The following is a 24,436-nucleotide window of genomic DNA, read 5'->3' as shown; positions in this document are numbered from 1 at the left end:
ACGATGATGAAGACATATCCGGGGCCTCCAATAACTCCCACTCTAATGGAGTCTGGGGGAGGGAAGAATGAGTTAGATAAAAACCGTCAAGTTTGATGGGGAAACTGGGCGTCAAAGAGAAGTATGAACACCCTCTCTGGAGGCCCAGGACAGGGGGACCCATCTGGCTGGGGGACTGAGAGGCTCCGTGGAGGAGACACATCTGAGACAGTTTTGAAGGACGGGAAAACGTTTTACGCAGAGGAGACGGCTTGAGAGTGGAAGCTGAGGATGGGGAGGACGTCACAGGCTGAGGTGACAGCTGAGCAAGACCTAGGAAGGTCTGGGACTGGTGGAAAGACGCCAACGCCAGGGTGGGGGGTGGGGGCTGGAAATGCAGGTGGAACAGGCCAGAGGATGAAGTAAACTTCCCAGGGAGGCCGGAGAGGGTGAAGCCATCGGCCCTGGGAGGGGAAGTTATGGTCAGGTTAGGAAGGTTTGATTTATCCAGTAAACATTCACTGAAGGTCTACTGTGTGCTGGGCATGCTTCAAGCACCAGGGATAAGCACTGAGCATGGCAGGCAGAGTCTGCCTTCATGGGGCTTATAGTCAAGCGGAGGACTTGATGGAACAGATTCAAGAAGTTAAAATCTCTTCTTTCCCTGGGTGAAGCACGGACCCTGGCTGGTAGACATCTCCTAGGTCATCTCAGCCAGCCTTCTGCCTCCAAGCAGGGTGACATCACGCCAGGCAGCGGACCCTTTACCACTCTGGAAGCACTTCAGGCAGTGGGATTTCATGCCTTCCCTCCGGGCGCAACAGCATCTCATAACCTGAAGCGCAGCTCTTGTACCTGGGGGCTCCCTCGACCTGTGAACAGGCCAGGGTGGAAGGAGATGTGGATCCCCGCCTGGGGGCATCTCAGGCGCCTGCGCCAGCTCTCAGCTCAGGAATGACCCCGTGGGAGTTGAGTGTTCGGCTGGGAACAGGGCATCATTTCCAGGCCCACGGACACTTTCGCACTGCCCAAGCGTCCCCAAGGACTGATGGAACCCATGGTGCTTCCATTTTGTCCATCGCCTTAGCACAGGCTTTGTCTGCTATTCAAATCCAGACACCCCTAGGGAGGGGCGAGGCTAAGTGTCATCGGTCACTTTCACCTGGGGTGGGGATGTCTCTCTAGTCCTTTCCTGAGCGGTTTCTGATAAGGGAGAAAAAGTGAGCTTAGTAACCCAAGGAGGAGAACGGACCACAGACGGGGTGGTGGGGGCAGGGGATGAAGAGAGGGGATGAAGGGCCCTGGGGCCAGACTGGCCGGGGCCAGAAGTCTTCCTGGGTTCAGATCCGCCCAGAGGAGGCAGCACGCCCTCCTCCCACCAGCCAACCCCACCAAGCCCTGCCCCAGTTGTAACAGCACCCATTGTTGAGAACAGAGGTGACTGGCATTGCACGGTAGCCTGGAGGGACTCCCACTGCTGACACATCCACCCATCATCCATCTGTCTTTATTAAACTCACGTGTGTTGAGTTGTACCATGTGCCAGCCCTTGGCCTGGGAGCTAGGGACGCAGAGATGACCACATCCCAACCCCAACCCTTGTGATGCTCCCAGGAACAGGAAACTACCCCAAGGCAGTGACGTGAATGCCAGCAAAGAAATGAGGTGAACAGGAGTAGCAGCGATTTTTTTTTAGCCTATTTAATTTTCAATTTTCTATTCTTTTAAAATATACACAAAAGTACAAAGAACAGTGTAATAAAAGCCCATTTAACCATCACGCAGGTCCAACAAGTTTTATTGATATTGCTTCATCTAACCCTTCCGCAGCGATATCTGAATACCGCCCGCAACTCCGCTGTCCCCTGCCCCTGGCATCACCAACCCCAGAATCCAACCCTACGTCCCACACCGCTAGGATTCTTGGCAACGACCTGGCATCTCAGGCCTTGGCAAGCTAGGGTTTGCAAACATGAGCCCCTCAGGGCCCTCCAGCTGTGCATTCCCGGGCCCCGCCGAAGCTTAGCCAGGTCACGCCTGGTCGCCAGCCACCGCCACCCTCTTTCGCAAGGACCGCCGCACCCCTTCCCTAACTGCGCTCCTGCTCCTCTCTGTCCTCACTGCAGATTGAAATGCTAGAACACAAGTACGGGGGCCACCTGGTGTCCCGGCGCGCCGCCTGCACCATCCAAACCGCCTTCCGCCAGTACCAGCTCAGCAAGAACTTCGAGAAGATCCGCAACTCGCTCCTGGAGAGCCGCCTGCCGCGGCGCATCTCCCTGCGCAAGGTGCGCGCGCCCACCGCTGAGAGCCTGGCGGCCGAGAGGGCGCTCCTGGAGGGCTGCGGCCTCGCGGGGCTGCCGCTGGTGCGCTCGCCCTCCCTGCCGCCCACCTTCGCAGGCACGCTCACCGAGCTGGAGGACTCCTTCACCGAGCAGGTGCAGTCCCTGGCCAAGTCCATCGACGATGCCCTCAGCACCTGGAGCCTCAAGACCATGTGCTCCCTGCAGGAGAGCGGCGCCTACCAGCTCCACCAAGCCCTGCGCGCAGGCGCAGGGACGCCAGGCCTGGAGGCCGAGGCGCGGGAGCCCGAGGGCGCCCACCCCGGGGCCGGGGCTGAGCCCGCCGAGCCTGCCGGCCCGCCCCAGGGCCATGGCAGCACGCTCATGATGGCTTTCCGGGACGTCACCGTGCAGATCGCCAGCCAGAACATCTCCGTCTCCTCCTCCACCGCCCTGTCGGTGGCCAACTGCCTGGGCGCGCAGACGCCTGCGGCCCCAGCAGAGTCCACGGCAGGCAAGGCGGAGCAGGGCGGGCCCGGGGGGCAGGAGGCCCCGGAGGCCCCCAGCGCCGGCCAGGGGCACGCGCCGGCCGAGGACGCGAGCGCAGAAGCCGGAGTTGGGGGAGCCCAGCGCGCCAGCCCGCCCGGGGCTGCGGGGCCAGCGACGGAAGAGGACGAGGAGGAGGCCGAGGAGGTGGGGAAAGGGGCCGAGGCCGAGGCCGCCGACAACTCAGAGCAGCTGAGCAGCAGCAGCACGTCCACCAAATCCGCCAAGTCGGGCTCAGAAGCGTCGGCTTCGGCCTCCAAGGAGGCCCTGCAGGCCATGGTCCTGAGCCTGCCCCGCTACCACTGCGAGAACCCGGCCAGCTGCAGGTCCCCCACGCTCTCCACCGACACCCTGCGCAAGCGGCGGTACCGCATCGGCCTCAACCTCTTCAACATGTGAGTCCGCAGTGGGAGGCGGGGCCGGGCACCTGCCCTTGCAGGGGAGCAGTGCCGGTAACCGAGCGGGTCGTCCCAATGTCCTCCTAGTGTCCACGGTGGCCTCTGCGCCAGCCTGCTGCTTGAGAGACTGTGTAGGAACACGCATTTTATTTGTAATTTGTATGAATTTATTTTAAGGATTAGGGACAAAACACAGCAAACGGTGCTTTAACCACTGGGACTGCTAGATGAAGCTAGGCTTTGAGAAGCGGGAGAAATTTAAAAGAAAACCCTGGCTTAAGTGAATAATAGTACAGGTAGTAAAAGCATTGCACAGAAGTCATTCAGGTAGGACATGAAGGCAGGGAAACAGCATTATCCCATGGGGTTGATGACACACAGAGAAGAGACAATGGACAAAGGAGAAAAGGAGGCGAGGGTGGGGCAAGCAGAGACCCAGCATGAGGAACACAGGTAGAGAGCAGGAGACGGATTAGAGGCATTAGAGAGCGGCGAGGGGAGACAAGGAGGTGGGTGCGAGGCAGGCAGAGGTGGCACACAAGAGAACAGGGCATGGGAGTAGAGAAGTGAACGGCCACCGCAGCTCAGAGCACCCGGCCAGACTTTTCCTTGCAGCCAGGAGGTACACATACAGCCGGTGGCAAACCGAGCAAACACGCATGCCCCTCCTGTGGGAATGTCGAGTACCTGAGGCATTCATCTCCACCCTCCACCACCTCTTCCTTTACAGCCCTGAGCTGGGAAACACAGCACCCCTCCTACTTAATCAGTGAGGACTGAGCGGAAACCACTCACATGCGCGTTCATTTATTCATTTAACTCCGACTTTTGGAGTGCCAGCACCTGACCACGTAGATGAGCGAGACACGTTCCCTGGTCTCAAGAAGCTTAGACGCCGACTCGCCTGCTCGTAGCTCAGCGGACGTAAAACATTTGCAAACTTGCTAACAATATCTAGAGATAGCGTTATTATGGCATTTTACAGAAAAGGGAACGGGCTCACACAAGGAAGGTGAGTTGCGTGCGTGCTGTGAAAGTTACTCAGTAAGTTGCAGAGCCGGGGGAAGGCAGATCTGACTCCCAATCCCTTGCTCGCTCTTCTGTGTCAGGCTGCGACCCTGGTGAGCGCAGCCCCAGCCTCACTTCTGCAGGTGCACACAGACACTTGGATTCCACAAGACACAGTGGTTCTCAAATTATGTGTACTGAAGGACCAGTTTGGGTTTTCACCCAATATGTTGTGGGCTGATACGTTGGTAAAATATGACAAAAATGAAGTGCCAGAAAAAGTCACATGCTTGGTTGTCCTGAAAATGTCAAAGTGCTGTAAAAGGGTCTAAAGGCTTACTTACCCTCTATTTCTGTACTTACCTCCTTCTGGGCCAGTCAGATCTAGCTCGGGGAGCAGCGTGGATCTGCCACCAAGCTGGGAGCTCATCTGCCTTAAGACAAAGCACCCACGCCCACGCCCACGCCCACACCCACACCCACGTATAGAGACACAAGCCTGTGAAAGTAAACCCTGAGAGCAGGTTTCTTGGGTCCACCACGGACAGGGGAGAAGGATGTAGTGGGATAGCTCCCCTCCATTTCCCAGTCCCCCTGCCCTCTGGGTCCCAGTGTGGGTGCTGAGACGGCAGGATGCTGGTGGGAGAAGAGCCTTCTTGGCAGGGCTTGGGGACCTCAGGGTCAGACCCAGTGGGACTGAGGCAGAAAGACAGAAGGGACATCTCTCCACTCGCTATGGAATCCACTTTGGCCAGACCTCCTCAGCCCTGCACCCTCTTCATTCCCATGCGGGAAGGTTCAGGAGACCCTGGGGAGAGGGGCTTCGGAAGGGGAAGGGGAGACCCTCCGCAGTGGAAGGAATGCTGGCATTTCCTGGGAATTCTTCCCAAGGACCTCCAGGCGCTTTTGTGTGTTTCCTGGGCTGGAAGAAAGAAGGGAAGGGAGTCATGGGCGGCCTCACTCTCTAATCCTTCTCCCCACCCCACCCCACCCCAGAAACCCGGACAAGGGCATCCAGTTCCTGATCTCCCGAGGCTTCATCCCCGACACCCCCATTGGAGTGGCCCACTTCCTGCTCCAGCGCAAGGGCCTCAGCCGCCAGATGATCGGAGAGTTCCTGGGCAACAGCAAGAAGCAGTTCAACCGCGACGTGCTGGAGTGAGTGCCCCCCTCCGCCCCGCCGGCCCGCGGGCTCCGCCCCGCCCCGCATGGCCAGGCCCAACAGCTGCGGAAGGACGGGGCCTCCCAGTCTGGGCGGATTCCCAGAAGCCCCCTGCTATGTGGGTGCCCTGAAGGGAGGCCTGGAGGAAATGACAGACGAAGAGAAAGATCAAGTGTTCTCTGTCTCCTATTTTCCCTCCATCTGGTTCATCTCTCTGGCTTTGCTTGCCCCCTTTCCATCGGTGGGGGAGAGAGTGGAGGTGCTGTGCCCCGTGGCTTCATTCCTTCTGACCGCCCCTGCTTTGTCTCTCTGCTCTGGGGCAGGGGTGAGGCTTCACTCACAGGCCCTGACTGTGTTGTGTGTTCTCATCCGCCTTCCCGGCCCCATGTGGCCTGGCCCTGGAATTCTCACCTGCTAGGCTCCCACTGACCCACAGTGTTGGGAACACAGGGCTTTTCTCTAGCCCAGGTTGTGCTGAGCAGCACAATGAAAGCGAATTGCCACCCTCCCTGGGAGGCGGAGTGTGTGGGCTGGGGACTCAGACCAGCCGCTGCAGCCCTGCAGGGAGCGGGGCTGGGCTGGGGGCTGGGCTGACAGTGGGGGCTGGGCCAGGCTTGGATGAGGAGGCCTTGTGGCGGGCAGGAGAGGTGGCTTGACCTGGGAGGCCCAGCTCGGACACCTGCTCTGCTCCTAACACGCTCTGGAGCTTTTGCAAGTCACTTCCCCTCTAGGCCTTGGCTTCCTCACCTGTAAAGTGAGAGGGCTGGGCTGTGTGATTTCAAAGGCCCCTCCCACTCCTGTGCATCTGTCGTCTTTCCCAGTCCTTAGTGCACCACGGCATCATGCAGGATCATTTGCCCTAAGCATGCTTTCCCATGTAGCCAGGGCCGCCCATAGAGGCTTGCAGGCTGGGCAGTGCTGGGGAGCCAGCGTCCACCAGAGAACAGAGGGCCATTCACCGCTCATTCAACAACTATTGAGTGTCTACCATTTGCTGGGAACGGGGCTGAGCTGGGCGTCCTGTCTGTGTACGTGTGTGTGGAATTGGGGGGAGGAACAGGCCTGGCCTCAGGGAAGTTATAGACCCAGGTGTCAATGAGGAGAGAGGAGGGGAGGAGCAGGAAAGAGAGGTGAGGGGCCAAGGAGTCTTGAGAGGGCACCGTGGGCTTAGGGAGGGGGAGTGCAGAGCTGAGCCCCGCCTCTGCCCCTGTGAATGCCTCGGTCCCTCGTGCTTTGTTCTGCAGGCCCTGGCACACTCAGCCTGCACGGGGTAGCTCCTGAGAGAGGAGCCCCCACCCCCCAAGTCCGCAGGGTGCTGGCTGCCTGGTTGGTCGATTGCCAAATGCAAGGAGAAGATGGAGACGCAGAAGAGGCGGGCACTAGCAGGGCAGCCAGACACTGGGCGAGTTGGCATCTCCCTGCCACTCAAGCCAGCTCCCTGGGAACCTTTCAGGATCCACTGCCTCTTCCTTACTCCCACTAGAGAAAACACACAATGACAGTCCCCAGTGCCATTTGTCCAGGCCTGGAAGGCTTCATTGGGATTCTGCATGGCACCCCCACCCCCGCCAGTGACATTCAGCCTGTCGCATCCATTCTGTACAAAGCTATTTGCTGAATAAAAGGACATAAATCACCCATCCCCTTGGAGACTGAGACAGTCCAAGCCACACACTCTCCAAGATGCAGCCAGACAGGAAGGGGAGAGGCAGAAAGGGGGAAGGGCTGGGCCCCCACTCCTGGGCCTGTGGGGGACGAAGAGAGGAGGGGGCAAGCAGAATCTGCCCTGGCCGCTGACCCGTGTCTGAGCATCGTAGATGCAGTGACATTTGCCTCCAGAATCAGGCCCTCGGTGCTCTGGGAGGCCAACCTCCCCGTCCCTTTGTGTCAATGTTCCATGGAAGACCCAGTCCAGGAAGGAGCATCTCCAACCAGCCTTTATCAAATAGTAATAGAAGGCGTTCTGAACATGGAGGGCCATGTCCGTTCCAGTGTTTACTTGGGAAGGTAGTTTCTTTTTTTCTCTAGGAGAAACCAGTCTCAGTTTCCTCATTTGTTAGAAGGGGATAATAGAACCAGTCAAATGAATTAAATTTTTTAAATGCATGTAAATTGCTTAACTCAGTGCCTGGTGCTTACTTAGGAAGTTCTTTTCAAAATGTCAGCTATTTCTAGCGTTACTTTCCCACGTAAAATCACAGGGCATTAGACCCCCCCACCTCCCACCCCACCCCCAACACAGGAGCCCTCAGACCCCTCAGGGCTGGTGTGAGTTCACTCCCCAGACCACAGGAGCCGCTGGGGAAGGGGCGGAGCTCACTGGGAAGTCCTCTCTGGTGCTGAGGAGGGAGGGCCAGACAGCAGCCAGATTGGGAACGGGACCCCTTGGGGCTGGAGGTGTCCCCCTCTCAGGCTTCACATGGCTGGGAAATTTGGCTCCGCTCTATTTCCTTTCTGAAATGCTCGCTTCAGCAGGTTTGCAGGCCGGCGGATGGGGGAAGTTCCGGGCTGGTGGCGGGCAGCCTCTCCCGGCCGGTCGGGCCATCCCCTCGGACGTGAGCCACACGCGGGGAGGGGCGTCGTGTCTGTCCTTTCCCCGGAAGTGCAGGCAGGGCAGCGTTGGGGCTGGGCGGCCAGAAGGAAGTTTCCGGGCGTTCCTTCTCTCACCATGTCGGCTCCATTCTGGGTGAGGCATTAGAGTTTGACGTGGTAGTCAGATTTCATTATTTCCTTTCTGTGGAAATGTGCTGGCCAGCGTGTAACAGATTTGTTCTTCTTAGGAGACGTTCAGAAATGAAGACAGATTGTCAGGCTCAACAGGCTGGAAGGCTGTGGCCTTTCATCACTAGGAAGGAGTGATTTGAGAACGTCCGGCCCATCGTCCGCGTGTGGCTTCAGAAGGGCTGCCTTATTCCTGAGGAGCTCCGCGGGGGGGTGGGGCAGGGGGTGCCCGGGCCAACCCTGCCGGCGCTGGACGAGGGTGGAGAGAGGCTGGGGCAGGCGGGGGTAGCAGACTCTGGGCGTTATCTCCACTGTTCTGAAAACCTGACACTGCCCCCACCCAGAGGAATGGAAGGAGGGGGAGGTCTCTTGTAAAAGCAGCGTCTTCGGGTTTTATAGCCTTGACCCCTCACCTCTCCAGTGCCCTTTCCTGCATTGCTGCCGACACACACACACACACACACACACACACACACACACACACACAACTCTCCTTCACAGTAAAGAATCATTGGTATTTAAGCATCACTTACTCCCATATGTGGAAGTCTTGGGACTCCGAGCATGGAGTGAATAGCCCAGAGTTCAGACTCCCTTTGGCTTGGTCACATGTGTCTGTAAACTGGGCTTTGACACAAAAATGAACACACCTGCCACCCTCTCCATTCCGGAGTACTCAGGTCCTAGCCCTGAAGGGCTGTCTCTCAGTCCTGCGTGATGTTCAGGGCTGGCGGAGACCGGCCGCTCCGGGAAGTGAGACTCCTCGGAGAGGCTTCCCGGGCATTCCCCTGCCCGGGCTCCTCGGGAGGGCCGTCTGGGGGCGAGCAGCCGGGAGGCCAAGTGGCTCACGCAGCTCAAGTCGCACTGCGCCCGGCGGGCCCGGTTCCAGGACCCTCCGTGCGGAGCCTCGTGCCCTCTTGCGCGCAGGGCTGTGAGGTGTGGGAGTCCGCACCAGCGAGGGGGCCGAGCAGCGGCCGGCCGGGTCGCTTGGCCGCAGTCACAGAGCTGACCGAGGGCTGGGCTCTGCAGCCTGCAGAATGGCCTACAACAGAGCCCTCCACCCGCCCCCCCCCCCGCCATCGTCTCCTACATCACCCGACAGACGTGTGGTCCCAGTGCCTTCACAGTGCTTGTCAGACCCCAGCTGAGAGATGCCTCGGATGGTCGGCTAGTCCAGCCCTCTGTTTCACTGAGGGCGGGAGCTGAGGCCCCGAGAGAAGAAATGGCTGGTACCCTGGCCGGTGACAGAGCCACTGAACGGAATCAGGGGCTCTCCCACCCCTGACTCAGCTTCCCTGGCTGGGCCTGAGCCTCTCGTCAGAGAAGAAAACAGAGCTGGGAAACTGGTCCATAAATGGCTGGTCTGAGCTGACTCAGGCCCCTCCCTCCGGAAGACGCCTGTCTCCATCTGCCTTCTTACGCACGGTTGATGGTCCTATGACGGTTTCAGGCAGAGCTGACTGGCGATGAGGGACAGGGTCTTCATTCTTTTGCTGGAGGGAACTTCAGGTCCACTTATTCACCGGGCACATCAGCCCCGATTGGGTCCCTAGCGAGAATGCTCATTTCATAAGCTCTGTTATATCCCGAGAGCTTTCCATGCATCGCCTCTCCCACCCCCGCCTGCCCACTGGCTGGTACAGATGTCAGCTCCGTTCTAGAGGCGGAGAAAGTGAGGCCCGGAGAGGCTACGTGACCGGAACTGCACAGCCAAGTGGTGGAGATAAGATTCAGCCCAAAGGTGCCTGACACTGAAGGCCTGACTTCTTCCCATCCCACCCCTGTCATTGGCACCCAGCGTGGGTCTCCAAGTGAAGCCCCCAGAACAGCAGTGGCACCTGGGAACTCGTTAGCAACTTTGATTCTCAGACTCCACCCCAGGCCCCGGAATCAGAGACTCTGGGATGCGTCCAGCAATGTGCATGTGCGTCAGCCTGCCTGGGGGTTTGTTTGAGAGCCACGGGTGAACAGGGGCGCTGCCTGGCCCAGCGACAGGATAACGGCCTCGCCATCCACACTGACTCCTGGCAGTTTCAACATGTGTCTGGCAGCCATCCCTTCTGAAGACCTCAAACAAGATTTTCTTTGTCCCTGTGTGGTCACCAGGGACACTGACAGGTCCCCCTCCTGCTCTGTTTCCTTGGCCACGTTGTTCTTTTCCAGAAAACCTTGACCTAAGGCACGTCATGAGTTCCAGCTAACAAAAATAACTCTCTGGCGGATGGGGATATTTTTAATTGAATTGTATCAGACAAGAACTGCAGAAGTAACACCCGGGTTCCTCCAGCTTGTGGCAGTGGGCGGTTTCGTTTCCCACCCTCATCCTGAAACCTGGAAACCTGGTGTCCGCCTGGAGCAAAGTCCCACGTGGGCAGCACACACACCTCTTCCCAGCCGTGGCCTGAGCCTCGACCTTCCAGATCTTTGCTGTCTCTCCTGGCCAATTAAATTTATCTTTACCTATTTTCAGCTCCAGACTAGTTCCTTTGTCTGCCAGACACTGTCTTGCTCTTGTTAAAAGAAAAAAAGTCGAGATGATGAAATTCCTTTTGATCACAGTTGTGTACGACGCCTCATTTCCCCGCAACGCAGACTGATTCCACGTGTGGGTTGGTATTAACAAGCAATTTCACGGAAGATTGTGCCTGTTTATACAGATGCAGGGAATATCTGGGCTCACACTTCCCCAGCCCTTGTGAGGGGCTTGCCACAGCCCCACCGAAGCCCACGGGAGAGAGGGGGCACGCCACAGTGATTCCCCCTGCATCAGCTGCATCTCCCGGGGCAGGTCCATGTAGGTCCTTGGAAGAAGCCTGATCAAGGCCGGTTCTCCGGGCCCTCATTGCTCACTGGTCTGCCTGTGCTGCTGAAGGAAGTGGGGGTGCACGTGGTCTGGAGTCCACAGGACCTTTCCCCTGCAGCTGTGTCCCGGGGTCAGCTCCAGGTGGTCTGGGCCAACCCGGCAGAGCTTCCAAAGGTGCCGGCCACGGGCCTCCCTCGCCAGCAGACCGCGTGCTCACGGGCCTGTTCATTCTCGCAGTGGGTCTGTCACTCACTCACCCATCCACCCTGGGAACGTTTATTGAGTTCATGTATACGCTAGGGATGCAGAGATTGACTCTGGGAGTCAGAGAGCATATGGCCTAGTGGGAGGACAGACAGGTGCACTCGTGGCATGGGAGATACCACCGTGGAGGTCCAGGAAGACTCCCAGAGAGACAGAAAGCTACCCAGAGACCTGGACGTGGTGGTGGGGGGGCGGCAGGAAGAAGGAACAGTAGGTTCAGATGTGGGGAGGTTGGAAAGCTTGGCTTCCGGAGGGGAGCCAGGTCACGGCAGGGGCAAGAGGGGCTGGAAGCCACCAGGGCCATGCTTTCTGGGGAACTCAGGTTTCTTACGAGGGGTGTGGGAAGCCCTTAAGAAAATATAAGCAGAGGAGTGAGTGACAGGACCAAATGGGCGTCCTCAAAGCGTTGCTCTAGAAGATGGCTTGGAGGCAGGGAGGCCAGTTCGCGGGGTATTGCTGTCACAGCTATGGTGCGATGATGAGGCCTCACCCTCAGCAGTGGCCGTGGGGAGAGCGGAGGTGGCTGGAGCCCAGAGGCAGAGGGAGGCGCAGGGCCTGGTGGCCGGTGTGGGCGGAGGCGGAACAGAGGTGGCCCTTCGCAGCGAACAGCCTCCCGGGATGCTGAGAACTCGGAGCGCTCAGCCTTTGCGCATGACTGTGACTTTGCTTCAGGCCCACTGGAGTGACGGGTGCAGAGTCTACCCAAACCACGTGTGTGTACTTCCAGTTTGAGGGGAGAGAAGCTGGGTATGGGACACTTCATCTGAAAAATTCCTCCAACTAGACATTATCAAATACTTACTCAGAGCAAGTTAAAATATTAAATACCTGGTAAAACGTAAAATTTGTGCCCCCTGACTTCCCTGCAAACCAGCGTGACCTGTGGTCTTGTGAAGGTCGCCCAGTGACGGGCGTCCGCGCTCAGCCACCCTCCCTGGCACTTGGGCACACCGTTATTTAACATGGCCTTTCATAAACAGTGTGGACCCAACGCCACCCCCCCCCCCAGATCCACTAGTTAGTGACTAATGATAAAATAAGAGGCAAACTCTTTGCAAGAGATAAACACTTAGGAGTTGTCGCCTGTGGTGGACTTCAGAGCCATTGGAGTGGATAAGGCCCCCTAGGGAGAGGCTGTGGAGAGGGGAAGGGACCGGTGGCCCGCCCTAAGTTAGAGTCAGGTGGAGGAGGACAAGGAGGAGGGCCTGAGATGGAGGAGGGGTGCCCCCAGAGGGAAGTGTCAACCCAGAGGAGGGCGATGGGACGGGAGCAAGGGAGAGGAGTCTTTAACCAGGTTGATGCTGCCAAGAGGCTGGTGGGATGAGATGGAAGCTGGTGCCTTGAACTTGGCAACATGGTGGCCGGCAGTGGTCTTGACCGGGGACGTATTAATGGAATGCCGGGGTAGATGCTTGGCTGGACCAGGTTGAAAAGTGAATGGGATTGAGGATGTGGAGATGGCATGAGGAGGCCTAGAAGTCTGGCTCCAAAGACAGCAGAGTAAAGGGCCAGTGAGGAGAGAGCAAAGAAGGGTCAAGGCTGGGCTCTGATTTGTAAATAGAAAAGGCAAGGCTTTGGGTGCCAAAGATCGTGATTGAGTAGATACTGAATTGATAGGAAAGAACATCTCAAACGTCATGTGTCCAAAACTGAAGTCTCGATCTCTCCTCCAGCATATGTGTCCACCCGTCAAGGACCCATCTCAAAAAATAGTGCCACCAGGCCCCAGGAGTTCCAGCCTGAGCTCTGAGACGCGTTGCTGACTCCTTTTCTTCATCACCGCCCACATTCCTGCCGTCACCTCGTCCATCACTTCCTCCTCTCGGATGTATCTCAGGTTGTCCCTTCAGTTGGTCTCCAACTTAGCCTGAGGCCCATCCTCTCGAGCTTGGACCTCTACAGGTGCCTCCTGACTAGGCCCCCTGCCTCACCCTTGCTCCCTGCCCTTCCTTTTTCATTCATCCTCCCCCACACCCAGAGAAATCTCCTTAAAACAAACTGGATCACATCACTCCTCTGACCACACCCTTCTACTGTTTCCCACTGCATTCAGGAGAAAGCCCTCACTCTCTGCATCCATCGCAGCCTTGCTGGCCCTTTCTGGTCCTTGGATGTTCTTTCCTACCGCAGGGCCTCGGCATGTGCTCTTCCCGAACCCCCTTCTGCTCCTCCCCGTCCCTTGGCCAGCCCCTACTCATCTTTCAGGTCTCTGCTCAAATGTCACATCCCCAAGAGGCACTTTCTGGACACACCGATATAAAGTATGTCTCCTTCATCCTCTCACGAAGCCCTGTCCTTTCCTTACATAGGACTTGTCACAATGATAAGGAAATAATTATTTTTAGCTCTGCATTTAGTGTCTGCCTCTCTCACTGGGACAGGATCTGTGTTTGTGTTGTTTGCCACTTATTCCAGGTCCCTAGCACAGTGCCATGTACACAGGAGGCACTCAGTGCAGGGAGGGAGGGAGGCAGGGAGGGAGGAGAGAAGGGCAAGCAAGCTACTGGGGGCCAGAGAAAGCTTCAGGAAGCAGAAGGTGGGGGCAGGGATCTGGTCCCCTGCTGTGGGCTCTGTGGCCAGGCCAGCTTAGAAACCGCAGGGTGTCCACAGGCGTCTGTGACTGCTGCCAGCGAAGTGGCCCCTCACCCGTGACTCTGTGATGTGTCCGCGTGCCCCGCCTTGGCCCCTCACAGGTCCCCCCAGGGGCCTGGGTGAGGAGAGACAGGTTAGCACCAGCCCTGGAGAGAGCGTGTGCCGGGAATGCGATGTGTGCAGCCCCCCGTGGGGCCAGCTCTCTTGTGAGCTTCAGTTTCCTCGTATAATAAAAAAATAACAGGATAATGGTTAATATCGCACAGGACTGAGAAGATGAAGTCATTGTGCACTTAGCGAAGCCCTGAGACCAATACGCAGTAAAGGAGAGTGCAGATGGGGTGCCCCACTGGTGTTAGGACCCCCGCTGAAGTGGGGAGGGTCTTCCTAGCTGTGGGAGCACCGGGCAAGCCCCTTTGTGGTCTCAGTTTTGCCTTCTGTAAAATGGGGAGATACACATACACCACAAACAACCCCCAGAAGCGTGTAAATCTTTCACCTTAGAGATGACGAGAGGAGAGCGGTTTGCGGGCTGTGCTGGTGCGGCAGCAGGAGGGATCTGCAGAACCATCAGACAGTCGGCTCCCAGCAGGATTCCAGGGTGACAAGGAGGAAGGGAGGGGAGATTTTAAGTGTGAGCAAATTCTGAAACATAGAGGGGAATGGGGGAGGGAGGGAAGCGCGGAGACAGATGCACAAGGTCAGGCTCAGGCTGACACTCACTTACGAAGGAACAGAAAAGCATGCTGTGGGAAGGGGGGAGGACTGCGGGTGATTCCAGGGTGGTGGAGCCCACCCCGTGGTGAGGGTCCCCTGGGGCACAGCCTCAGCCCAGCCCCCTGCTCCAGGAGGCACAGGCCCCACTGGGAGGGCACCCCAGGAGGAGTGGAGAAGCAGCCTGTCACCCTGAGCTGTACCCCAAAGCCAGCCCCAAATGATGCTGTCATGCCCCACTGTCTGGGAACATCTGCAGAGCCTGGAGGCTGACTGTGGGCCCTCTCTGCTTCTGGGTCCTCCTCAGAGAATGTCAAGGTGGGTGTTGCTGGGGGCCCAAGAAGTCACCTGGCCCAACCCCCAGCTCTACAGAGAGGGAGCCATTTGTCTCCTTGGGGCAGGTGGTAGACTTTCCACCTCTCAACACAGCTTCTGAGGGGTTTGCAGAAACCCTCTAAGCTCTGCCAACCTCGGAGCACCTGCACATCAAACACCGATGCCCGTGGAAGGCAGGACATGTGTGTGTGTGTGTGTGTGTGTGTGTGTGTGTGTTGCAGGGGTAGGGGCTGCCTCTGTCTCTGCCTCCATCCCGCTCTCCCATCCTCACCACCCCCACCACAAAAGCAGCCCCCGAGAGCAGTGGGGACACACATGCTCCGTGAGCTGCTGGACTCACATTTTAAAAGCCTCCACGTGGGCTGAACTCCACCCCCAGCCCACCCCAACCTTGCACTGGGCCCAGCTGAACCAGAGGAGAGTCTGAGGGATGCTGGTCCCCAGGTCCCTCCACCAAGCCGCCTGGTTGGTAGAGCTGGGGCAGGGCTCAGGGCTCTGCATTTTAACCAGCTGCCTTGCGGCGGGCTCCTCCGGGATGTGGGGTGTAGCCGCTCCAGCCCGCAGCCCCAGTGTCCACCCCCGCAGGCCTCCCCTCCCCAGCTCTTGGGGCTGGCGTTTCCACCTGGCTGAGTCTCCCGTCCTGGTCCTGGATTCTTGGGCTCCAGGCTCATTACTGGAGCTTTTAGCTGCAGCCCTGAGTGGTGAGCGGTCGCGTCACCTGAGTGCAGGGCTGGAAAGTAGGCCGCTGTGCTTGGCTGGGCGCATCCGCCCTCCCCCAGCCACCACGCAGTCGCCTTCTGCCACCTCACCCAGTGCCCAGGCTTCCGGCTCCCACCCCCTCATTGTGGGGTCAGCCCCGCGCCAGAGCATGGGGGAGACGGTCCCTGGACAGACTCTGGGAGGGACTCGGATGAAGGACACAGGGCGCCAGGACCACAGGGCTCAGGGTCAGGCAGGGGCCAGGTAGGGGGTGGGATAGACGGACTGACAGGGCCAAGCCCTGGGCAGCAGCTGGACACCAGACCAGGGGGCGCAGGGCCATTCTAGGGTCCTCCTGGGCGCCAGGTCTCTGTGCCAGGGCTGGCCGGGCTAGGGCGCACTGCCTCCCCCTTGGCCTTGTGAGAATTGGGGGAGGTCTCTAGGATGAGAGGCCGCCCAGGGTCCGCTCTGCGCGCAGGCCCACCAGCCCAGCCTGCCACGACTCCTCCCCCTCCTCTCTCCTGCCTTCTGTCTGTCTGTCTTGCCCTCTCTCTCCTCTTTCTGTTTCTCTTGTTCTGTCTCTCTCTCCCCGTGTCTCTCACTGTCTCTGTGTCTCTGTCTCCCTCTCCTTGCCTCCCCAGCTCTGGCTCCCAGCCCTCTTGCTCCCTGGCCGCCCTGGTCTTCCACCTCCCAACAGCATCACCATCCGGCTCAGTCATGCTGGGCTGGGCTGGGCTGGGGACACAGGTGTGGGCCCCATGGCGCTGCCGTCAGAGCCCCCCTTCCCTTCACCTGGGCGCAGCTCAGGGAGGAGGGGCAAGAGCTGCTGGGAAGTGAGAGTGGCCTCTCCCCTGGCCGGACCTGTTGTCCGTCTCAGATGTGAGACGCGGCCAGTTCTCATTGTTGGACCAGATCTTTATCTCCACTCCTACCCTCTTCGCACCCACCCCAGGCTGACAGCCTGAGAGAAGGCTGGGTTTGACCAAGGCAAGCGTGGCTCCCAGCCTGCAGGTGGCCATCTGCCCTGCCCGTGGGGAGGAAGAAGCAAGCCCCTCCCTCCCTGCCCTGCCCTCGCCAGGCGGCCTTATGAGGACTGCTTTCCCTTGATCCCTCGAGAGCACTGGGGAGGCACAGCCACTGACCACCACCACGGGGCTCCTTGCTTTCTCCTAGAATCTGACCGCGGAGCCAGGATCACCGAGCGGGTGGGGCCTGCTCAGGGCGTGTGCCTCCACTCGCCCACCACTGGCTCGCGTCTCCTGAGTCCCGGGCATGCTGGGCACTGAGCCGCACTCCGCAGGCGGGGCAGGTGGGCAGTGGTTGCAGGCTGTGACGCTGGTGGCGCACGCCGAGGGCTGTAGGAGCAGAAAGAGGACAGTGCGTGGTGGGTGGGGGGGACCAGGAGGGAGGAGAGTGCACAGCCTGTGGGTGCAGAAAGGCAGACGTCAGCTCCGCATGTGAGCCTCTGCGGCCCTCAGGGTTTGTCAGGCCTGCTGCTTCTCAGGGGCCCAGATTCCTGTCTCGCTGCTCACGGCCCTGGAGACATTGGTCACCAGACCCCAGAAAGGGAGGGCCCAGGAGCAGGCCAAGCCAGGGGAGTGAGACTGCCTGGTGGGGGTGCGTGGCACGTGTCCCCCTCCATGCACTGAATGGGGACATTCAGAGGCAAACTCTCCAGGGTCAGAGGTGGCATTTCAGAGGTGGAAGGGTCCTTGGGGAATAGGACTCTGACCTTCCTTTCTCAGAAGAAGAAACTGAGGTTCCAAGAGGTGAGTCTGAAGTCACAAAACTTCAGTGGTTGGCCCAGGCCCAGAATCTGGCCACATTTGTCACACTGTCTCCCCACATTAAGCCGACTTGTCACTTACCTGAGAGCGGGCTTTCTTTGGCTGTGGACCCTCAGACCTGGGAGGGACGGCGTAAGAGGAGATTCCCAAACGAGAGCTGGAAGCCAGGGAGAGAGCCAGGCCCCGACAGGCCTTCGAGAGGACAGAAGAGAGACTGTGTTTGTTCACCATTTAAGCCTCTGACTCTGGACTCTGTGGGGTTGAGAGGAAAGGCCTTGGGGTTTGGAGGCGGGAGGTGGACAGCCAGCTGCTACCCGGGCCCCAGCTTCTCTGCTGGGGGAGGGAGACCCTTAGCCCACTCTCACAGGGCTGTGTGTCAGGTGAGGGGACGGGTGAGGAGGGCCCCTGGGCTACAGGAGAGCCTGGGGGGTGGTAAGTCCCCTCCCAGTTGGTCACAGGGACCAGGTCCCCCCTCCCCACCAGGGCAGGGGTTTCCAGCGAGTGGATGGGCTGTGCCCACCTCTTCAGCTCTAGTGGGCGAGGAGGCCCACCCCCTCATGACCCCCTCCCCTCCTGCCCTCAGCTGCGTGGTGGACGAGATGGACTTCTCTGCCATGGAGCTGGACGAGGCTCTGCGGAAGTTCCAGGCGCACATCCGCGTGCAGGGCGAGGCCCAGAAGGTGGAGCGGCTCATAGAGGCCTTCAGGTGGGACCCCTTCCCCAGCCCCACCCCTGTCACGCATGCCTAGGCATGGGGGAGGGTGGGGCGGGGGGAGCAGGGCTGCTGGGAGCCTGGGGGACAGGAGGGGCTGGGGAGGCAGGAGGGAGGGAAAGAAGAGGGGCAGAACCCTCAGGCTCTCTAAGCGGGAGCAGCACCAGGCCTCCAGGTGACCTGCTGGCACCTCACTTGTCCCCTCGGCCAGCGCAGCTTTCCTGAGCATCTGTGTGAGGCTGACACCTGGGGGTGGGGGTGTTGGGGGGTCCATGGGTGTGTGACACTTGCCTCGTCCCCCTGGTGGGGACGAGGATCAGGGTACCAGGCAGACAGCGATCAACGGACTGAGACAGAGCCTCCCTGGGCCGGAGCCCTGGGAGAACCAGACTCCCCTGGATGCCCTGCACTGCTGGAGCTCAGGGCGGGTGGGGCCCCGCGTCACCCGCACCTCATTCCCCCGCAGCCAGCGCTACTGCATGTGCAACCCCGAGGAGGTGCAGCAGTTCCACAACCCCGACACCATCTTCATCCTGGCCTTCGCCGTCATCCTGCTCAACACTGACATGTACAGCCCCAACATCAAGCCTGACCGGAAGATGCTGCTGGAGGACTTCATCCGCAACCTGCGGGGTAGGGGCGGGCTTCCTCCGCAACCTGCAGGGTAGGGGGCGGGCGCTGGGGTTCTCCCTGGGAGATTGCAGACGGCCACCCTGATGGCCAAGGGCACTGGGCACTGCTCTCTGGGCCTGGTCACCGTAGCAGCCCGGGGAAGTGGTCTGCATGCCAGGCATCCGTGGAGTCTCCAGGAGCCATTGCCACAGCCCGACAGCCAGTAGCAAGGGCCCTTGGGAGATGCCCCTTGTCCTCTGCAAAATGTCCTCCACTGGAGGACCTCCAGGCCCCTGGCACCATGGCTGGTGCCTGCACAGCACCGGCCCTTCCGACTCCATGACTTAGGAGAGGAGAGCCATGACTTTAGGTCTTGGGTCTGGTTGGGTCGGCCTTGGGTAACTTTCTGGCATTTATTCACCAACCAGGTCCTCTCCTAACTCATGCGTCGGTTCAGGTTTCCTGGATGTCATTGCGTCCTTGTTTTCAGTTTACTTCCAGAGGAAAGGTATACTGGAGGCAAACTCTTCAGGAGTTTGCAAGTCTGGATATATCTTTTTCAGTCTTCACTCTTGACTGAGTTTGGCTGGAGTAGAGTTCCCGGTTGGAAACACTGAACTCAGAATCTTGCAGGCGTCTGTTGTCTTTTAGCTGTCAGTGCTGACCGCTGGCGTATTCGGCTTTTTCACTCTCTCTGAACTTTTTAGGTTCTTCCGTTTGTCCTTTGTGCTCAGAACTTTCAGCATGATGTGCTTGTTACGGTTCTTTTTTCATCCGTTGTGCTGGGTACTGGCCTCTTCCACTCAGTCTAGGAACACACGTGCTCCTGTTGTGGGAACTCTTCTTAAATATTGCACTGGATCATTTTCTGTCCGCATTTTCTCTGACCTCGCTCTCTGGGGCTCCTGTTATCCAGATGTTAGACCTCCTAGTCTGAGCCTCTGATCTTTATAGCTCGTTCTCTGCCACCTGTGTCTTCTTGTCGGACTTTCTTAAAGATGTGCTTCAGTTTTACCTTTCAAGTTTCCAACTAAGTCTTTCACTTCTGCTGGCGTAGTTTTCACTTTCAGGAACTCTATTTTGGCTCTCTGAATGTCCCTTTCTTACAGCATTTTGTTCCTGCTTTGTAGCTGCAATATCCCCTTAGCTATCTCTGAAGATGCGAACAGCACGCTTCCACCTGTTTGTTTTTTTCAGCTTCTCCCTCCACGCCGCTATTTCTCCTAAGTCCCTTTCCCATGCTTTCAGGGTTAGACTTTCCGTGGATGGCTGTGAGGCTTGGTTGTCCATTGATACTTAAGCGTGAGCCACTGAACGGCTGATTAAAGCTCTGAGTGTGTGTGGGGCGGCGGGCTGGTGGGCGTTCTCACGGAGGGAGACCTGGCTGCAGTATCTTTATGTATTTCCTCCTGAGCTGGTTGATCCCTCAAAGGAGAAATGTCCAATCTGCTGCCCAGAGGGTACGAGTCTGGCTGCCAACATTCTGAGATCTTTGTGGGAAAAGGGGTTGAGGGGGTCTCCTAGTATGTAGACATCAACTCCATCCCTTAGTTTTCGGCACAGACTCCCACTTGGGCTGGGCTCGGGTTCCCCAGCCCAGGGCTCCTGGCTCACCCCTTCTGGAGGATGTACCCTCCGTCAGAAGGCTGGGTGCAGGCAAAAGGATAGAGGTGTCTAACTGCTTTCTAAAGTGATTTTCAACCGACTTCCCTGTTTCCAGCCCACCTTCATCTCCACCTCCAGGGGTTCCACCAACTCCAGAGCCCTTTGGTGGTTCTGAGCCTTCTAACCTCCCTCCGGCTTCCGCTTCTGCTTTCTCAGACTTGCTGGTCCACAGGCTTACTCACCCGCTTTCTGGTCCCCTGGTGCCACTGCCTCTTCCCCTGTCACTGCTTTAAAAAAAAAAAAATCCTTCTTCCAGGGCATTCAGAAGGAGCAGAGGTGGGCAACCTGCCACCTTTACCCGAGAGCCTGTGTGTTCAGTCCCTGCCCTGCTCCTTCTGGCCCCAGCCTGGCTTCTTTCAGGCCCCCAGGTGCCGAGTGGCTCCTGTGCCCGACCTTCAGAACCAAGCTCAGACGTGGAGGAAAAGGGGTCGAGACAGAGAGTCGCTCACAGAAGGTGTACTATCCCCCAGCCCTTAGGAAAACTCTTTTGGGAGCAGTTGCCCAAGATGTTTTATTTTTAATTTTTCTCTCTTAAAAAAAAAAAGAGAGAAGTGTATAATCATTCAAGAAAGACGTAGAAGGAAGACTTTTTTAAAAACTGCCTCTGTGTCTACCTCCCGGGGAAAGTTGTTTTCACGTTGGTATGTTTCCTGCGGCTCTTCTTTGTCACTGGAGTCTGGTCGTCGCTGTGAGTGGGCACCGCCACCATGGGGCCGCCCTGCTCGCCTTCGCTTAATGTGTCACCCCCTCACCGGTGCTCCCAGTTGGGGAGGATCTTGTCACCATTCAGCAAGTGATCATGGGGCTCCACACTCCCTGCAGGAAGGGAGTGGGGAGCCTGAGAAGACAGGACACTGCGGGGTGGAGGGGCGGGGGTGGGGCAGGGGACTGTTAAGACTAGAACAGGAGTTCTAGAACTAGGGCAGGAGTGAAGGCAGGAACAGGAGGCAGGAGGCCTGGGAGATGGGAGTGGGGGCTCTGGGTCTGGGACAGCAGGAGGCGAGGCCGGGGGTGTGCGCTGGGCAGTATTACGGTTGCTCGGGTGCCTGGCTAGGGAGTTTGTCCCTAATTTAGCGGGTATGGAGAGCCAGCCATTGAAGGCTTTGGAGCAGGGTCAGGGCAGAATCAAGGCCACCCTTCGGGTCAGATAGGGGGCTTCCCCTCTCTGGCTGCCGGCCCCTGACACCCCTCCCCTTCCCACTCCACGTGCACAGGTGTGGACGATGGCGCCGACATCCCCAGGGAGCTGGTAGTCGGCATCTATGAGAGGATTCAGCAGAAGGAGCTCAGGTCCAACGAGGACCACGTCACGTACGTCACCAAGGTGGAGAAGTCCATTGTGGGCATGAAGACAGTAAGTGCCCACCAGGGGGCAGCGCTCACCCCAGAAGTGGGGAGAGGGGTGGCTTCCCCTCCCTGAGGCCCCGAAGCCCACCCCCACCCCCACCCCCATCTCTGTCCCTTTCTTTCTTCCTGGCATCCCCCTCCCTTTTCAGGAACACTGCCCCCTACTTGCTCACTTCCCGTTACTGAGTGCCTGCTGTGTGCCGGGCTCTGCACCCGCTTCCTTCCACTTGCCTGGTTTCCTCATTGTCCCGCTACCAGCTCCTGCAGCAGGAGAGACTGCAGTCAGACGCTGGGAAAGACTGGCCAGTGCTCTAGGGTGGAAGCACCTGGATGGCCAGACAGGGAGGTTTGGGCTGGGCTGGGTCCTGGGCATCCTGGATGGTCCTCCTGAGCAGAAGGCAGGGAACAGGCTGAAGCAGGCTCTAGCCTGGGGGGTCCCAGACCACTGGGGGGCCCCTGAGTTGTGGCCTGGGTGGCAGTTTGCAGGATGTTCTGAGTCTGCAGTGGTTTTTAAGGGAGCATTCTCCATGGGTCACTGCTCTGCTCCTGTGTCCACAGAGGCATTTTATATCATAAATATAAGGGTTCTGCTCTCCAGTTCCTCCTCCCCAAACTGCCAGCTCAGGGGGCAGTTCGGGGGCCTTGCCTGCGGCTGGACTCCTCCGCCCAGGCATGTGGGGGTGGCCTCTTCTGCCCAGAGCCTTTAGTGCTGAGGTCGTAGCCTCTGTCAGGTTTGCAGACACCCCTGGATCAGGTTGTGTCACTGGTGCAGATTTGCGGGGTCCCCGTGACCCCTCCCTCTTGCACACTGTGTTTAGGGGTGCAGCAGAGAAGAGGGCCGAGACCCGTCCTGTGGGCAGCAGCCCAGGATGTGGGGGTGCCCTTGGAGGGAAAAGGGTTCACAGTGACCGGATGTGAACAATCCAAGGCTCTTTTCAATTTCCTCTCACGTCCTCACCTCCTCCAGTGTCACGAACCCCTCTGGCCCAGGCCGGCTCCCTAAAGCACATGAAGAAGGGGAAAGAGCTGGGGGAGGAGAGAGGGGGGCTAGGTCGACCTGGGCCGGCATCGCTCTTCTGGAAAGCAGGTGCCGGGGGTGGGGGGGGGGTGGGCCGACCTCTGCAACCACCCCCCTGCTGAGCGCCCTGCCTCCCCCAGGTGCTGTCGGTGCCCCACCGCCGCCTGGTCTGCTGCAGCCGGCTCTTCGAGGTGACGGACGTGAACAAGCTGCAGAAGCAGGCCGCGCATCAGAGGGAGGTGTTCCTCTTCAACGACCTGCTGGTGGTGAGCGGGGGACGCCAGGAGGGCTGGGGGCGCAGGGACCGTGCCCGAATGCTGTCTGCCTGGGGGCTGACTTTCCCATATAAAGTGGGGTGTGAGGTAGCCCGGGCAGGTGGGACCATCGCTACTCTGTAAGTTAGGAAGCCGAGGCACAGAGAGGTTAAGTTATCTGTTCACGGTTCCCCAGTCCGGGTGGAAATGAACTCGATCCCAGAGCATCTGCCGTTGCCTCATTATGGGAAACCTGGGGCGGGGAGGGTCCAGGGCGCAGTGGGCCTGAGTGGGACCCACACCGTCCCTGGTCCTGGGGGATGCTGGCCTGTGTGCCTGCGTGTGTCTGTCCACGTGCACGTCTGAGGGGTTTGGGTCCTTTGCTCTTTGAACACAGGTATCCATTCAACACATTTTTAATGACTGTCAGCTACGTGCCAGGCATTGTTCTAAGTGCGGGAAGCAGTGGTGAGCAGGCTCTGGTGTCTCTTTCCCTCCTACCCAACATCCTCTCCATCCAGGAATCATACCCACACTCCCTCTAAAACTGTCCCAAATCTAACCATCCCCACCTGAGGTCCACGTCCACAGAGCAGTGGAGTCAGCCCCGCCCGCCCACAGACCTCACCTCCCTCCACGCCTCTCCCCCACTGCCTGCCCCCTGCCCCAGCTGCTGCCTCCCCTGCTGGGCTCCGTCCACCCCAGGCCTTGATCTTGCTGCTCCTTCTGCTGCTAAGAAGCTCCCCAGACCTTGCACAACCCCCTCCCTCCCTCTCATTCGGTCCAGCGCCCTCCCGGCCCACCTCCCAGGTGGCCTGTCCACTCACGGTCTAGTCCTTACCCTACTTTACCGTCAAAACACATACCAGCTTCTGCAGTTACCTTTTATATCCAGTTCTCCTCCTCCCCCTCCTCCCCCTCCTCCCCCTCCTCCTTCTCTTCCTTCTCCTTCTTCCTTCTCCTTTTTCCTTTTTTTTCTTTTTTTGCTTATTATGGGTTATTGATTAATCCATTGAGTTACACCCTGGGGATCCAAGCATCCCAAGGGCGGAGCTCCCTCCGTCCTCTCCTGTGCCCCCTCCTGTGTCCCCAGAGCCCAGCTCAGAAGGTGCCAAGGACACATTTGTGTTGCGCAACTGCTAGCAGACCTTTCATGTCAGTGGGGAAGGGAGATAGGAAATACAGAAAACTAACAAGGGGACAGCAAACTGGGGGAAGGTGCTGTGAAGACACCAGCACTCTGATCGGGTGGAGTAACTGGTGTTAGGTGGATTCTTTTGGTTTTGTTGGCTTGTTAGATAGGATGGTCAGGGAAGGAATCTCTAAGGGGCAGCATTTGAGTTAAGATCTAAGTAGTGAGAGTAACCCAGCCATGCAAGAAGCTGCAAGAAGGGACAGTTGTGGAAGGAAATAGCAGGTGCAAAGGCCCTGCGGTGGGACCCAGCCTGCCCTGTTCTAGCTACAGAAAGGACAGCACGGCCTGAACATAAAGGCAGGGTAAGGCAGGGACCAGGCCAGGTGGGGCGTACAAACCAGG

The 24,436-nt window shown here is 58.5% G+C and overlaps 1 protein-coding gene across 3 annotated transcripts in view; it reads left to right on the top strand.

The window, feature by feature from the left end:
• The window catches only part of IQSEC3 (IQ motif and Sec7 domain ArfGEF 3), an 82,498-nt gene that overhangs the window by 45,732 nt on the left and 12,330 nt on the right, over window positions 1-24,436 (top strand). For all 3 annotated transcript variants that reach the window (XM_074357376.1, XM_074357375.1, XM_074357374.1), the window contains 6 exons: window positions 2,106-3,202; window positions 5,210-5,371; window positions 17,875-17,997; window positions 18,470-18,636; window positions 21,495-21,634; window positions 22,786-22,911. In XM_074357376.1, coding sequence (XP_074213477.1) covers window positions 2,106-3,202; window positions 5,210-5,371; window positions 17,875-17,997; window positions 18,470-18,636; window positions 21,495-21,634; window positions 22,786-22,911 — 1,815 coding nt within the window. The remainder of the gene's footprint in view (window positions 1-2,105; window positions 3,203-5,209; window positions 5,372-17,874; window positions 17,998-18,469; window positions 18,637-21,494; window positions 21,635-22,785; window positions 22,912-24,436) is intronic.

Source organism: Camelus bactrianus, chromosome 34 (assembly GCF_048773025.1).
Source record: "Camelus bactrianus isolate YW-2024 breed Bactrian camel chromosome 34, ASM4877302v1, whole genome shotgun sequence".
NCBI classification, from domain to species: Eukaryota; Metazoa; Chordata; class Mammalia; order Artiodactyla; family Camelidae; genus Camelus; species Camelus bactrianus.
Note: the sequence above shows the minus strand (reverse complement) of the source record. Positions and strands in the feature narration are given on the sequence as shown.